We start from the raw sequence: 16,156 nt of genomic DNA, 5'->3' as shown, positions 1-16,156 counted from the left end.
CTGACGTACAGTAAATATTAGCAGGCAGAGCAGTGGGAATCAGAAGGAAAATATTTAACAGTTCATTCTCTTTGTACAGAGATTTCCATTTAGAAAGTTAAGTGCGGTGTGCCTCTGTACGGCATTCCTTTAGAAGAGTGAAAAACCCTCAGTGAAGTGGTCACATCTGCAGCAGCTAGGTGGAAAGCTGAGCTGTTGATGCTGAGTGGGGGGGGGATTTGTCAGAATTCATCAGATTCCCACTTTCCAGTGACAAGGCAGGACTGATAATTTCCCATGGACTGGTTTGAGTCTCAGGTACATCACCGTGGCTCCAAGCAGTGAGGGCTTAAGAGAAAATCAGGCTCGGTAGTGTTGTTATCCCGCTGCATGCCTGCCTGTGCTGGTAGGAAGGAGTTACCAGCAGAGCGACTTCTTATTTTTTTCCTCATTAACCTTCATTAAAAACAAAGCCAAAAGCCAGACCTAAGCCACCAAAGAAAAAAGAGAAAAAAAAAAACAACCCAAAGCCCCAAACATAATTTTGTAAAATGAAAATAGGAAAAGCACATTTTATTTTTCCAAGAGGTGTAATTCCAAATAGGGGATGGAAAGCTCTGTTTCCACTCACAAGCCAGTGCAGCTATGAATGCATAAACCCAGATGTAAATTATGTTAAATTTCCCTTGGTGGAATCAGCGTAATACCTATCAGAAAGCACAATATTTTAAGAACTGGTAATTGCAAATAATGTAAATGTGGAGAATGTTTTGGAATAAGCGAGCGTGTTGTGCAATGTATAAAAACGTTAGTCATGGCTCTTCATATGTTTGTTTGTGTCCTTGGCAGGCTTCAATGGCTGAGAACAGTATACCTCTATACACTACTGCTTCCATGGGAAATCCCACTCTGGGCAACCTAGCCAACGTGATGAGGGAAGAGCTTAATGGTGCAATGGAGCATACGAACAGTAATGGGAGTGACAGTAGTCCAGGACGTTCCCCTATGCAAGCAATGTGAGTATGGCAGAGCTGCGTGCGCTGGTCGAGGCGTTGTCTAACCTGCTGCAGTGTGACCGTGGAGCAGCACCAGCAGTGACCTCCATCCGGGGACGTGCTTGGGCTGATGAGAGCGTAAAAGGGCCATTTACCAACTTCAACATAAAGGAATCAGCACAATCCAGTCTGACAAGCACACAGGGCTGTAAAATTGTTAACTCGTTTGTAATTCTCTTCCCTAAACCACGGGCCGTGGGGTTGCAAAACCTCTTAGGCAGCTGCTTTTCTCAGAGGAAAAACCGGTGCTTCCCTCCCCTTGGGAGCACGTGGCAAGCACGGCCGGCGGGGCTGGGCTGGGAAATGGGCCTGTTGGGCGGGTTTGACAAACACTTGATGCACAACAGTCTCGCTCAGCATTAATGATGGCACACGTGAAGGTCTGCATGATTTATAGATTGCTCTTAAAATATCAAAAGGAAAATTAATAGGAGCATTATAGCAACAGACGGCAGTATAATGAGTGCATATATAACCGCATGAAGTAATGGGGGATTGCTGTCCCTGCTCAACGTGAATGGCACCAGGGCAGCGAGCTCGCGCAGGAAAGGGTAAGGCAGGAAGGGTGTGATGCCCCTATGGGTGTGCGCAGTATTTATGGGGTGATGGAGTGAGTTTGCAAAGCTGTAAATTCCCCCCTCCCCTCAGCTTGCATACCGGATAATTGGCAGCTGGCGAGGGAGCCGGAGTTTATAAGTCTTGCAGTTCTCAAATGTGCAGAAGTATCTCGACTACCTGTGCGAGTAACCGCGCTCGGGAGCGCGCTGCCGTCCCACCGGCGCTTCGTTAGCGCGGGCTGCGAACGGCTGGCTGCCTCACCACGGCTCACAGTAGGCATGAGAAAGAGAACTAATTTGTCGTCTTTCACTTCAAAGTAATTTGAATAAGGGATTCACAAAAGTAAGTCTAAATCAAAAAGTGGAAAACATTAACCTAATACCACGGTAGTAATTAGTTGTGAAACTAATTAGCATTTAATGGCAGAAAAGTTTCCCACCTGCATAATGCGTTGTCAGAGGGGAGGGGGGCACGAAGGAATCTGAGGCTCCGGGTGCTTTGATATCGCAGCATTTTAAATCAGCGCACAATGCGCTTTGAAAAAAAAAAAATCTTTAAAGATGGCAACATTCATTTTTAATTAATAATTAATTTTAAACATTGTCTTTTACCATATACTTCAAAACACTCAAATAATCTGTTTAGTTTTTCCGGTGGTTGTTTGCGCGGTATTAATTATCTCTCCCGAAGTCGCGTTACGTGACACGCTTCCCGTCGATCACAGGCAGATTCATCTCGAGGCACTTTGAGTCACGGTTTGTTATCCTCTGCCCGTGACCACGCGGGGCCGGAGTGGAGGAGGAGCAGAGGGACGTGGGTTTTCTCCAGAAATGAGACTTCTCCCAAGGGTTTCTCCTGGCCTATAACAGACAGGGACAAATGTTTATGATGTTGCGTTAATCCAAGTAATTATTTCCTGCAAGTTCAAGGCTAGTGAAGTTGGCGCACTTCTTGTTTCACCTCAGATTTCATTGTCTTTGAAGAGACTGTGGAGGGGGGGAAATAACTGAGTTGAAGCGGGCTAGGACATTTTCCAGAACTGTGCATAGCCGTGGCCTTTGTTGCACTTAATAATCATCTCTTAGCACATTGATACCAAGGTGAGGGGCACAGAACAAATACTGGAGAGAGAGAGGAAGGGGGGGAGGGATGCCTCATTTTCATTATTCACCAGAAAATCCAATTTTCTGTTGTAATATGGAAATGATTGTTTCCTGAGTGTTTTCATTTTCTCAGAATTGATAATATATGTGTTCTCGGCTGAACATTTCTTTTTGCTTAAGTAAAACGTGGCGAGGTGATGTTCCAATACCAGACTGTGCGCTTCCCCTTTGAAACGGCGTTTCTAAGTAGTTGGAAGGGATCTGAAGCCAGAACACCACTGAAACGTCGCGAGTTTGCCCTGCTTAGTAAATAAAATCCGGAGTCAGTGGTGGATTTCCAGACGCTGTGCAACCCCTGATTGTCAGTGAGCGTGCTGTGTTAGTGACGTTCCCAGTTCCTTGTCGCAGATTTCCTTGTTGCAATGCAAATTATGTTTTAAACAATTTCAGTATATTAAAATAAATCAAGCTTTAAACTTTATTGTGAGGTTTAGAAGACCTTGTTAACATGACAGCTAAGAAGTCTAACACTTTAGCTGAAGTCTTATTACCACTCATTTGTTTCCTTTTTATGACACGTTGAACCACAGCTAGGTTTTTCCCCCCCTCCCTCCCCTCCTTTTGAAACACTAGAAAGTAGTCGCATAATTACAGCTTGGGGACATAACACTTTCATCCTGATATGCTCCAAAGGTAGCCACAAAGCAAACCACTCCATGCTGTGTGCACCACCAGAACTCAGTGGCTTTAAACAACAGTCAGCTTTATTAAAAACTCCTCTGTTCCCAGAGTGGACAAACAAAAGAATTACTGAGATGTGAAAAGAAGGGGAATCAGTGTTCAGCAAGGTTATTTATTGTTAACCCCTTCTGGAGTCTTAGGCATCTACTTTAAAGGAATGGGCTGAAATGCTGCTGATATAAAAAAAAATAGGAAACCCTTTTTTTTTTATTTTTCTTTCTTTTCCCTCCTTTTTGTTGTTGTTTTTATTTTTTTGCCTGGCTCAGCATTTACTTTTTTCGTAGTTTAGAGGTGATAGTTTCTCTTCCCCTAGTAGGGAGGTGGTAAACAGATTCAGGCATAGATGAGAGATAGGAAAATCTGCCTTTGCCTTTGAGCTTACTTAAACTGAATGTTGCCAGCTGCTCTGAAATGTTTGAGCAGAATCCTGGATTCGGTAAGGACTCTTCGTCGCATGCCACTTGGTGGTTTCGACTGACAGAGGATGCAAGGAGATGAATTATTTTTGTTTTCCATGCAAATCCCTCCCAGGGGTGTTGCGTTACCCAGATCACCCTCCTGATTTGGGGGATGGAGTTCTTCCAAGCTCGCTGTCTGATGCCTGTCCAGCACATGAGCCCTGGAGGAGGGCGGTGTGGCTGTGCCCTGTGGCTTCGTGGGCCCCTCTGCCTTTGTCTCGCTCAGGGTCGAGCAGCATAAGTCCTTTGCTTGCTTTGCTTTTCCGTCCTTAAGTTTTGCTTTTGGGAACCGAACCAAACCTCAGAGAAACTCAGTTAAAACCACCTGGTTTCACCTGCTTTCATAACAAACCCAGAAGTTGGTCAGAGTTTACTTTGGAAGGGTTCAGAGACCTTTGAAGGAGCTTTCACTGAATTTCAGATTGTTGTGAGCTCAGCATGTACCGGCCATATCTGATGACACCCGTTTGTTTCTACCTAGCAGGTGGGAGGGTGCAGTGGGGGACTGAGATGCATCCCCCGCGTGGCCTTGGAGAAATTCCTTTCCGTGCGCGTTGTGCGAAACGGGTTCTCCTCTTACCTTTGAAAATGTTCGGCATGAGTTTCCAAAAATAAAAATTCAAAAGCAAAAATAAGCCTGGCAGTCACATCAAAACCAGAATGGCAGCAAGCAAGACCTAAATTAAAACAGCAGTAAAAGAGGGCCCTGCCATAAAGGCCGAGCAGCACGTGCTTCATCGGTCTGTGTGCATCGCTATTCCTCCCGTTTCTCCTGTTTTTCATTTTCAGTTCTCCTCCCAAGCGAGGGCCCCACAGGCCACTCATATTGGAAGTTTTTCTAGTTGCTGCTAATCAGCACTGTTTCACGTTCATGTGGCCACAAGCCGCTGGGATGCTCAGCACATGTCCACCTAGGCAGTGCTGAGCAGCACGCTGGCTCTAGCAAGATGCTGTATACGTGGAAGTGACAGATTGCTCTTAGCACCTGAGACTGGAATTGTCTCCTCCTCTTTTTTTTTTTTTTTTCCCTCTTCTTTTGAAAATAGCACAAGACATGGCGATAGGGCACTTATTTGTAGAAGGGAGAAGGTGCGTGTGCACGGATGCTGTTCCCCAGTAGCAGCCCTTCTCTTGGTTGGGTGGGCAGGAAGGTGCAGTTAATACCGAAGTATTGACCTAGCATTTCACCACTGAAGAAGCTGAAATACGCAGGGACTTGAAAGCCACTCACATCTCACATTGGAGATATGTGTAGTCAGCAAGTTAGATCTGTCCCCGAGTGATTAAATAAATAGGGTGCATTGAGCACAGTACAAGCGAACAGCTGGTTCTCTCAGGTCTCTTGAAACAGGCAGAGTTACCTTTGGCTTGTGTGCTGGGTGCAGAGTACATTTCCCTGTTTCACGAGTTATTCTTCCTGCCTGTCAGTGCAGCAGTGTACAGAAAGTACTGACATTCTGTCTACACAAAGCGTTCAGTAAAATACAGCTATTTTAAATCATTCATTTTAAGGCAAAGCTGTGCGAGGAGAGGAGAAGTTCTTAGGAGGGGTAATGGAGCTTCAGATGTTTTCAAGTAGTCGACATGAAAGGGTTAACTTAGCCTGTCTGGAAAAAAAACAGGACTCTAGGAGGTAGATATCAACTCAATGAGAGACAGAGTGGGACTTGAACTCATTAACACTTTATTTTAAGGGATTGCCTACAACATCAATTATTTAGGAAGCAAACAGGGTCTCCATTGCTGTGTCGCATTATTAATACTTGGTAATGTCAATAAAATCCTACTTTCCTATAAAGTCCCACCAACAAGACACTATTGACTCACATGGCTATTTTACATTTCAAAAGCTGCCGAACAAAAAAAAAAGAGAGAAGGTAATTTGTATTTGTATAGGATTTGTTGTAAATATGATTTACGAACAACATTTTTCAATTGTTATCATACCCGTTCTGAATGTCCAAGCCCCGTTCCCCTGCGGGTTATTCATGTGCTGTGCCATAATGAGAAATTTGGCAGATCTCATCTCTTTAGTACATCCTTGTGCCCACCGTGAGCTGGGGATCATGTTCTGCCTTGTTTACAGCTGACAGTGTTATTATTCTCGTTAGGACTGTGCTTTCTTATCATATTGTTGTGTTGAGCGAGCCTTTTCCTCTCTGTTTGTGTTTCCTGGCAGGGCTTTTCTTCCCTTATTGACAGTTTGTAAAAATATGCATTAATTTGGAGTTTAAGGCATGTATCATGGTGTCTCTTTGCTGTGTTTGCTTGAAGTTGATTAATGATAGAACCTCACTTGGGGTCGTCCTCTGGAGAGTTTGTCTCACAGGTTCTGCATGTTAACGAGCGACGCCGCACACACAGCGCGGTGATTAGCCCAACCTCCGCCGGCTCGGCGGGCCAACAGACCGCTCCTTGGCTTTTCGGGTGCTTATTCCGCTTACTTATCCAAAGATTGTATTAATCAACTTAATATGTCAGCTGAGAGCGCTTTCTCTCGATGCTGAAATGGAAGGCCCAGCGAGGCGCTCCTCCCAGAGCGCTTCCCCCAGGAGGCCGAGCGGCGGAGCGCAGCCATTGCAGTCCAGCACCACACTCGGGCTCTGCTCCTCGATGCCCTTCAGCTCCGAAGGCCCAAACTGCCCCGCGTTCCTGCCCAGCCCCCCTGAGCTGTCCGAGCCGTGTTGGAGCGGGCAGCTTGCTGAGTGACGGTGTTTTCATTTTTCCAGGCACCCCGTGCATGTCAAAGAAGAACCGCTAGATCCAGATGAAAATGAAGGCCCGCTCTCCTTAGTGACAACAGCCAACCACAGTCCAGATTTCGATCATGACAGAGATTATGAAGACGAACCTGTAAATGAGGACATAGAATGAGTATGTCTGACATCGTTATCCTGAGAATGAAGATGGGAAGAACACGTCAAACCTAGCTGTGAAATCTCTCCATTGTTGTACAGTCTGGAGGATTCTCAGTCCACTTTGACAACTATGAAATATGTTAACTCTTAGTGCCATCAAGTATCCCATTTGGGAGTATTTTTGATTTTTCTACTTTTTGTTGAAAAAAGGAATTTGTACTCTGTGCATTGGATGGACTTGTTTGGTACTTGGGATTTTCCTCTCTTACAGTCAACGTCAGTGTTGTAAATTTGCTAAACTGATTCACTTACATTTAGCAGCCAACTGTGGACTGCAGGTCCTGCCAATTTTGGACACTTGAGGACATCAAACTGAGCATGTACACCAGAACTGCAGATCAAGTCTTTGCCCAGATTTTAAGGATTCCAATGGACAACATATTTGCACAGTACTGCATGTTGATTATCACTGCCTTTACTCCATTTTGTTGTTTTTCTTTTTTTCGTTCGTTTGTTTGTTTTATTTTTGCTTCCATTTGGGATGGGGAAGGCCTGTGTGTGCACGTGTGTGGATATGTGTGTGTGCGTGTGAGCGCGTCTATCGGGGAGGGGTTAAAAGAAAAATTATCCCAAACTTTTTAATGTATTGCTTTTATTCCCCCGCCCCACTTCTCCTCTACCATTTTAAGTTCTGACCTCAGGCCTCATCTGGGCCCAGGGCCTCTCGGAGGCTTCAACGTTTTCTGTACTTTGTGATGAATGTTAATAGGTGTTTTTATTATACGAAGCTGAATGTCATTGAATTGTTTGTAGTTTTTTCTGTCATTCATTCCAGTTTCCTTCAGATGCCACCATGTTTTCTTTAGCTGTGGAAAACATTCCATTTCGGTGTCTCTTTTTTTGTGGTTGTTTTTTGAAAAGGTCCCAAATGCTGCACTATACATGTGGAAGGGTTGTCCAGCGGAGGGAGAGAAACGAAGTACTGCAAGAATGAGAATGAATGACAGATGAACATAGAAACACTGTAGGAAGCAACACAGATTCATTCCGCAAAGCAGTATTTTTTGTTGTTGTCGTTTTGGGTTGGTATTTTTTCTTTCGAGATTTCTTTTTGGGTCTTTTTGGCAGCAATGGTGAATATTGTAGAATGCCACAAAATGGAACAGCACAAAGAAACGTATGCAGCACCAACAGAACTCACTTTTATTAGAGGGTGGATAGTACAGTGGCAGGCTCTCGGTTGCTTAACACGAGTTTTAATGGGTCAACACATCTTTCTGGAATATCTGAGATTACTGAGATGGGCACCTATACATTTATTATGACATTTTCGTTTATCATTTGCATTCGCAAATAGTGGTTGGAAAGATGACTTCATTAAATTGTTATTGTACGTGGCGATGTTTCACGGTTAAACATCAGTTCAGGATTGCTTGGTGGCATTAATCTGTTTGAATACAAATTAGATTTCAGGCTGAACTTGTTACGGGAGTTAATAAGGACAGAGCTCCACTAATGCTAAAGTGTTAATTTCAACTGTGCAAATCCAGTACTGCGGTTACGATTGTTATGCAATATTACACCAGCCAGTATGGAAACCTCGCTGTAGGAAATGGGAAATACAGGAGAGAATTCGCACCGGGGCTTGGTAGGCACAACTGGCAGTGCTCTTCAAAGCAAACATGACATGCAAAATCTGTTGCTATAGGTCAGTAAACCTTGATCACCAAACACCTAAAACGTTTTCATTCTGCAACCACTTTTCCATCACTCGTTTATTTATGTAGGACTGTAGCTTTTTTATTATTTCAAAAAGCCTTTCGGAGCTTAATTTATATTCTTCTTTGTACCTTTTTTTTTTTTTCCTAAAATTACCAAAGATATTACACAAAGGTAAATTATGTTCTCTGTTATATGCTTTATCTTGTGAAGCCAAATATCCTCTTATTGTTGATCAAAGGAGGCTGAAGAATTTAGAGGGAAATGACAAGCTGTGGGCTATTGCTAACCTGAGAGGGAAACTGCTCCTTTATTCTAGAACATTTAGAAGGCCAAGTAGATGTCTGAACCAAAGTTGTTACTTTTTATTTGTAATTCTTTACAGTGACCAAAATGAAATTCTGTAAAGAGGAATGGAGGAGAGCTTTTGAGGCTAAAACCAGGAAAACAGTGTTACTGGGGACGCCAGGGATGGGAGCTGAGGGAGCAAAGACATGAGTTACTTTGCAGAGAATGTAGAGTTATCAGATAAAGGAGACAGTTTAATAAAATGCTGAAGAGGACAGAAAAGCTCCCACAATTTTAACTGGACCACGTGATAGTATTTCTAGGTCGAAAAGAAAAAAATATAGATAGACTAATTTGGTCTTTGGTTCTGCAGATTGTGTGCCACTTCTGTTTTCAGGATCGTGCTAGGATGACTGCTTTCATTTCGGTTGATCTTGGCAAATTTGCTCAGTTTTGTTTAGTTTTCAGTCAGCGTTTTTCATGAGGAACGAACACTCCTGTCCACTCATAAGCTTTGGTACAAGAAATTTGATTGGCAGTTATGTTTATAAAACTCAGCTCTGCTTTCTGTTAGGAAAAAGGAAAAAAAAAAAAAGAGAAATGGAAAAAAAAAAACAAAACAAAACAAAAAAAAAAGGGCAGTCTGTGGTCATTTGAAACATTTATTTTTCTTTAAATTATCTCCAGGCAGCTTCGTGCCGTGCCGGCGGTAGCCAGACAGGGATGGTGAGAATTGAGCCCTGTCCTTCTAAACTGAGTGGTTTGCTGGTTAGTTGGGTATTCAGAAGGGGACAAAAATCCGGTAGATTAGTTCATTCTCAGCATGTGTAGCTAGACATGAGTAAAGATAACAGCATGAGAAACTGTTAGTACGCATACCTCAGTCCGAACTGTTAGGGAATGAGTAAATAAAAAAAATACATTTCACTCAGTTGCACTTAGTTGTATGTCTTGCATGCTTAGTCTAAAGACTGTAGCAAAAATATTATTAAAAAAGAAAAAAAAAGAAAAAAAGAGAAAAAAAAAGAGAAAAAAAAAGAAAGAAAAAATTGGATTCAAACCTATATCTGGCAGGTGTCGCAGCCTTGCAGAAGAACCAACTGAAAATCTCAGGCTTTACATCGAGCAAACTTCACTATGATTTTTACAATTCTGATTCTGTATCCCTTTGGATATACGGTTGCTTCTTTAGGGAGGGGTTTATTATGTTGTACATATATATCCCACTGTGTCTGTGTGAGCCTTTGTCTTCGGGGGGAGGGGCGGGGGTGGGGAGGGCGGAAAAGGTGGCGAGGTCCTTTTTTTTTTTAGATATTGTTCCTCAAAAGGAATAAATGCAGACTTGTTTGTCAAAACACCTTTTGCTTTTTGTGCAACTGCTTTATATTAACTATACTAAAAGATAGCTTTGGAAAAAACAAACGAAAAAAGAAAAAAAAACACAAAAAAATCCTACTGTATGTAATGGAATTGCAGAATACGCTGCACATGTATTTTATTTAGTTATCCTTGCTTTAAGAATATCGGATGACATTTGCTGACATGTGGGAGAAAATCCCTGACTTTTTTTTTTTTTTCAGCTTTTAAATTGTACCATAGTTGACAGATTTTTTTTTTCTCTTGTTATCATGGATCGAAGTGTTTTTGTACAGTTTTTTTTTGTGTGTGTGTGTGTATGTGTGTGTGCGTGCGTGTGTTGAAGCTTTGTTTCGTTTTTGGTTTATTTCGTTTTGGGGGTTTGGTCGTTTTGATACTTTCCCACCCCTTCTGTTACCGCTGCCTTTTCTGGCTGTCTCCAACAAAGTTCATATATTTGAAAGGAAAAATAACAAAAAAAAAAAAAAAAAAAAAAAAAAAGAAAGAAAGAAAAATAATTAAAAAAAAAAAAGCCAAAAAGGAAAAAAGGATAAAAAAAAAATGTTTTTCTCCTGCTGCAGTAAATATTTTGCATGACGAGTTCCAGGGTCACACTTTCAGAGTTTATCAGTGAAGTAGTGATGAATAACGGGGGAGTGTCAAACTATTGAACTTTTTTTGTATTAAAAAAAACAAACAGAAAAAACTTTACAAGGTGCCAAGATGTAAAGACAATTTGTTACATGTTTTTTTTCTCAAAGAAAAGCGTACATTATGGAAGTAGTACCATGTATCAGGTAAACCGCTGTCAGGAATGAGAGTCAAAGCCTTCCTTGTCCACAAAACCAAGTTTGTAAATGTAAAACCTGTCAGGTTTCTGCATTCGACTAGAAGTGAAATGAGAAAATCAAGGCTTATGTAGAGTAAGTGACCACAAAAGAGGACCTTTCTTGATTCTCACTCGCAAGAGTCCAGCAAGAGTTCCTGGAACGCCCCTCTTCTGGAGCCCAGACTTCACGAAGGGATAGGGCAGGGGTTCCTACCCTACAAATATTGCAGATCATTAGATATTTTATATATATACATACATAAATATATATATATATAAAGTTTTTAAAAATAATTTTGAACTATTGTAGTTTTCAGATTGCCAATATTCTCACGTTCATTATAGCATGGATTAAAAAAAAAAAAAAGAAAAAAAAAAAAAAGGTGTTAAAACTCTTTTGAAATCCTTTGGTACCTTTGGTTAATGAACTCAGATTGAGTTTTTAGATGTTTCAGAAGCAATTTAGTATTCTAGTCTTGCGAGGTGAACTTGCAGTCACGGCTGCATTTTAACGGGCCCAGAACAGGTAACAAACTATCTCCTACCCATAAGCCTTGATGAAAATGGTACAGTCCAGACTGTTAGCATGGTGCTTCGTGTGTATGTGCTGCCAGTATCGAGATTTCTTTTTTTTTTTTTTTTTTTTGATAAGGCATAAAAGAAACTCATTCCTTACATCAACTGTAATTCCATCATTCCATGTCTGTTGATACAGACAATAAAAAATGTTGTGTAGTCAGTACTAATTACTGACATTATAGCATTCTCAAATGCAATAAAAATGCTGGTTGTTCACACTGGTAATGCAAGTTGCCATGTCCTAAGTTTTTTTTTTTGTTGTTTCTTCCTCCCCACCCCACCCTCCCCTTCCACCCCCCATGTCACATCCCCAGTGGCACTGGACCCCAAAGCAGACCCCGTGGGGCAGTTGCTCGCACCTCACCTTGTCCCTGCCCGTCCATGCACAGTCCATCGCTCCCCTTGGGTCTCCCCAGCCACGCTGAGTTGCAAGGATTTAGCTGCAGTTTCCTGTCTGGACAGAGTGCTCACGTAGGCCTTGAGCTCTGGAACTGAGGAGGATGCTATCATTTGGAAGGATTTCTCTCCGAGCAAGTCCATCACTGCCCATTTGGTTCCTGGGCAGTTGGGGGTATTTGCTTTCTCATTGGACTCAGAGGTAAAAGGATGAAAATAAGGGCTTGTGTCCTGACCTTGCAAATCTAAGTGCAGTCCCTTAATGGGAGCTGGTCTGGACTGTTCCTCCTAGCTTCAGCAGACCTGGAGCTGCAAAGTGAATCTCAGTCCACACCACTGTGAGAACAAGGATCCAGGTTATTCTGTCACCTGAGACAAACTTCAGAGGAAAAACCCACCTTCTTCTCCCTTTTTATTGTATTTTTTTTTAGTAAGTACACATTTATTTTCTTCATCAAGTTTTATAAAGAAAAATAAAATGTTTAATAACTAGCATTAGCAGTAAGCCAGAATTTCAGAGGAGAGATTTTTTCATGAATAATTCATTAAAATTTCACATCTGCAAGATTAGTCATCCAAATAAAATGCTAATGTCAAAAACATGCACCGTCTATAATATTCTCATCAAGAAATCTTTTTGCATATAATGATAAATGCTTAAATTAGTACAAATGATTTTATAAAAATATTCTATCATAAAATTATACCAGATAACTTTTTTTTTTTTTTTTTATGAGGGGGGAGGGTGGAAAATCTTGCACACTCATTACAATGTGTCGCAAAATTGTATAGATGGGTGGATTTTACCAAGAAAAAATGCAGAGGATGGAATGTGAGTTTGGTCACGTATTGCTCATTTATCATTAAGTTTTAGTGCATGGGAGAGGTCTCACTTTTGTAGTTAAGAAAATGTTCCTACGTCACAGGCAAGAAGAGTGTTTTATTTTGGCAGGAGTGCTCTGTGTCGCTAAAGCACGGGTGGTGGGGTCAGCTCCAGGTAGAGGAACGTGGCCCAGAATTAAGTCTGGTGGGCTCTCAGCCCCTTGGATGCGGACCGCTTGTCCCCATAGGGGCCACCTTGGCTTTGCACAGCCCAGGAGGGGATCTAGGCGGCCTGTGTGCTCTGAAGGTGTGCCAGATGACTCCTGTTTCATCTCCCTGATCATCTGTGGTGTGTGCACGGCACACTGAGGCCTACATCTGTCACCTGCTGACTTGCCGTGGCTGTACTTTTCCCAGTCCCAAATGCTGTTATCCACCAAAGCTGAAAAGCACTTTCACGGTCCATGTTGAGGCGAAGCGTCACTGAGCCACTTCCAAAGAAAACCGGAGGGCAGTGCTAAGCCTCTCTGGGCTTCTTCTGTGCCACTGAGGAGAGCAGAAGACAGCTGTGTCCTAGCACGGGAGCTGGAGGCTTCGCACAGCACAGTGGTCACTGTGCTTTGTGCACGTGACTCCCAGGGAGCTGCGTAATGCCATCTGACCTGGGCTGTGATCACAGAGGACCGCAGGTTTCGCAGTAGTGGCCTAACAGAAGGAACGACCAACTGTCGGTGCCTCCCACAGAGGCACACCCTGCATCACAACAAACTCTAGTTCGCCCTCTCAACCCAGTAATCGGGCTGCGGGTTCAGTGATGATGTTAAACATTGGTTTGATGGTGAGTTAATCGGGTCACTGCTCAAATCCCTCGTAGAGGCGGTGAGCTCTGCCCTTCACCCTACTGCCACCACAGTGGTGGTGACAACTGCCAGCTGCCTCCTGGCCAATGCTGTCACTGGTGACTGGTGACATCCCCTTCGGGCCATACTCGTGTCCCTGCTCACCCTGTGACTTTGTCCCCATCAGCCAGAGCTGAGGCCTGTTAGAGGTCTCTGCCCCATTTTATCAGCTCTATCAGGCAGCTGCAAAGCACATGAGCTAAAAGTAATCAACAGTGTTGTTTGGGGTACTTAACCCAAAACAGCCTTTCCTCTGATCTTACTCAACAGGGAATTCCTCTACCTGGAGAAAAAGAAATGAAAACACTACTGCTGTGGCTGGAGCTGCAACTCCATTTGTTTGGTGGCCCCCAGCAGCCATTTTTGATGCATCTCAGAAGCCAAAAAAATGTTGTGCTCTTTTTTTTCTTCAAGCAATAATGGTAATTTGAAGGTAACCGTCCTTTCAAGGATTAATTCCAGCCAAAGCAATAACCATTATTTACCAGAGTTTGACGTTTTTATCACTCATCATATTAGCAAATTTCCATTGAAAATGCTAAGATGGTTCGTCATAAGGCACATAACTGCTTTGGCTGTAAAAATGACCAACACAAGTGCCTGTACTCAAACATTAAATTATACTGTAATTAATAAAGACAGTTAAACTGTCTACTAGCAACAGCAATTTAGGTAACCACATTTGATCGGCTATAAATTGTAACTACATTAAAATTCCAGAAATATTAGCAATATGGATTACTTGATGGAAATAGGTGCTGATCACCAACACTCCTATTTTACAACGGAAGCACAGGTCATGTTGGCCACAAAACTGTGGGCGAAGATCAAGGCTGAGTACTTTTAATCTTGTGAAACAAGCAATTACAAATAGTTGCATCGATTTGTTAAAAAGCTTTAGGTGACATAAATTGTTTCCTGTTTAGCTTATTGCTCTGATACATAAATGTCACCCAGTATAATATTAATTAGGGTCACAGAACAACAAGGGTCGGGTGATACAGTGTGCCATCACAGATGTGTCAATCCTTTGTGCAAGCTGGGGAAGGCGAGAAAAGCTCCACTGCAGTGCCCAGCTCCTAATTTTACGTGATGACAAAGGAAAGTAAAGGAAACCGTGTTTTAATATGTGAAGTAATTACTTTAGCACTAGTATAATTTTACGGTTTAGGATAAATTACAATGTTTTCATTCTCATGCTCTTGCCACATAACATAAAACTCCACATATAGCATCAATAAAATAGAATTCTGTTTATAAAGGCTTTCTGCTGCACAAGACCAACACTATTTCTCCTAGCACATGGAAACTAAGCACACATTTCAGTCTGGTGTGTGTTTCCACACTTAATTTTTTTTTTTAAACCCCAAAACGGGCTGTGCAGGTTATTTACTTAACATAAATCAAATGTATCATATACACTGTTTCTTTGGATTGGCATAGGACTTAGAAAAATACAGTGAGATTCTGAAAAATCTGGAGAAAATTTATTAAATATGATTTTTACTGTAATAGAATATTAATGTAACCCAATGCTCATTTCCCATTAAGTTGATCCCTTTTTAATACACACATGCTTTTTATTATTTTGCACTCATGCGAAAATTCCACATTCAGAGAGTTTCCATCTCCTTAGGAATGTCTCTGGCAAAGGCACAGTAAGAAATCTTGAACTGAGGAAAAAAAAAAAAAAAAACAACCAGACAGCAAATATCGACCGATAAGATGTGGCAAAGCGCTGATGAACTGAAGCAAAAGCCAATGATATAATAAAGGGTAAAAAGGCATTCAGCACTGCGAGGGGAACAGGAGAAACAATTACACTCCAAATCCCTCCTCCTCGCCGCCACCGTAACCACAGCACAGATGAAAATGTTTGATTTGCAACATAAAAGATTCATTAATTACCACTTGAATATTTAAAGCTATTTTGCAGGCTAACAGAGGTAGATAAAGCACGGAATTAAAACCTCTAATAAAATTGTAAAAATATTTCTGCAAGTTTACCGGCGTTGCGATTCCTCCCGGTGTCGGGAGCCAGGCTCGGCGTGTTGCGGAATGGATTCTTTTTTATTCTTTATTTTTTTTACTTTTTTCAAGTGGGTATTTGAAGTACGATGGTGCAATTGCGCTGCGCTGTTTGTCTCTCGTTTCCAAATGTTTACCAGATACTTACTGGGAATCTCGCTCTTCACATGTGGCCGCCCTTTGTGGGAGAAGTAGCTGCTACAAAACAATACAGTGAGGGATGTGTGCGTTTGAGCCATACATTCACTTCAATACATTTCCATATACAGTAAAAACTCGTCTAGTCATAAGTCTGCTATAATACTCTCTCTGATAGGAGACAGTTGTACTTTGTGGAGGGAAAAAAAAATAATCTGTTAATCCTACTGTAATTACCCTTGTTAGACTTAAAAAAAAATAATCAAAATGGAGCAGTATCTTTTTCTGCAGGGGTGGAGAACTCAGCAGATTGGAGGAATGTGCGTTGTGGAGAGCATCTCTGTAACCGC

The 16,156-nt window shown here is 42.0% G+C and overlaps 1 protein-coding gene across 10 annotated transcripts in view; it reads left to right on the top strand.

The window, feature by feature from the left end:
- FOXP1 (forkhead box P1) overlaps positions 1-11,324 on the top strand; it is a 335,216-nt gene extending 323,892 nt beyond the window's left edge. For all 10 annotated transcript variants that reach the window (XM_065749241.1, XM_065749239.1, XM_065749238.1 and 7 more), the window contains 2 exons: positions 829-995; positions 6,624-11,324. In XM_065749241.1, coding sequence (XP_065605313.1) covers positions 829-995; positions 6,624-6,768 — 312 coding nt within the window. In that variant the 3' untranslated portion in view covers positions 6,769-11,324. The remainder of the gene's footprint in view (positions 1-828; positions 996-6,623) is intronic.
- The last annotated feature ends 4,832 nt before the right edge of the window (positions 11,325-16,156 follow it).

This window comes from Cyrtonyx montezumae, unplaced genomic scaffold (assembly GCF_038088225.1).
Source record: "Cyrtonyx montezumae isolate F1298 unplaced genomic scaffold, pur_monq_1.0 scaffold_6, whole genome shotgun sequence".
In the NCBI taxonomy this organism is placed as follows: Eukaryota; Metazoa; Chordata; class Aves; order Galliformes; family Odontophoridae; genus Cyrtonyx; species Cyrtonyx montezumae.
Note: the sequence above shows the minus strand (reverse complement) of the source record. Positions and strands in the feature narration are given on the sequence as shown.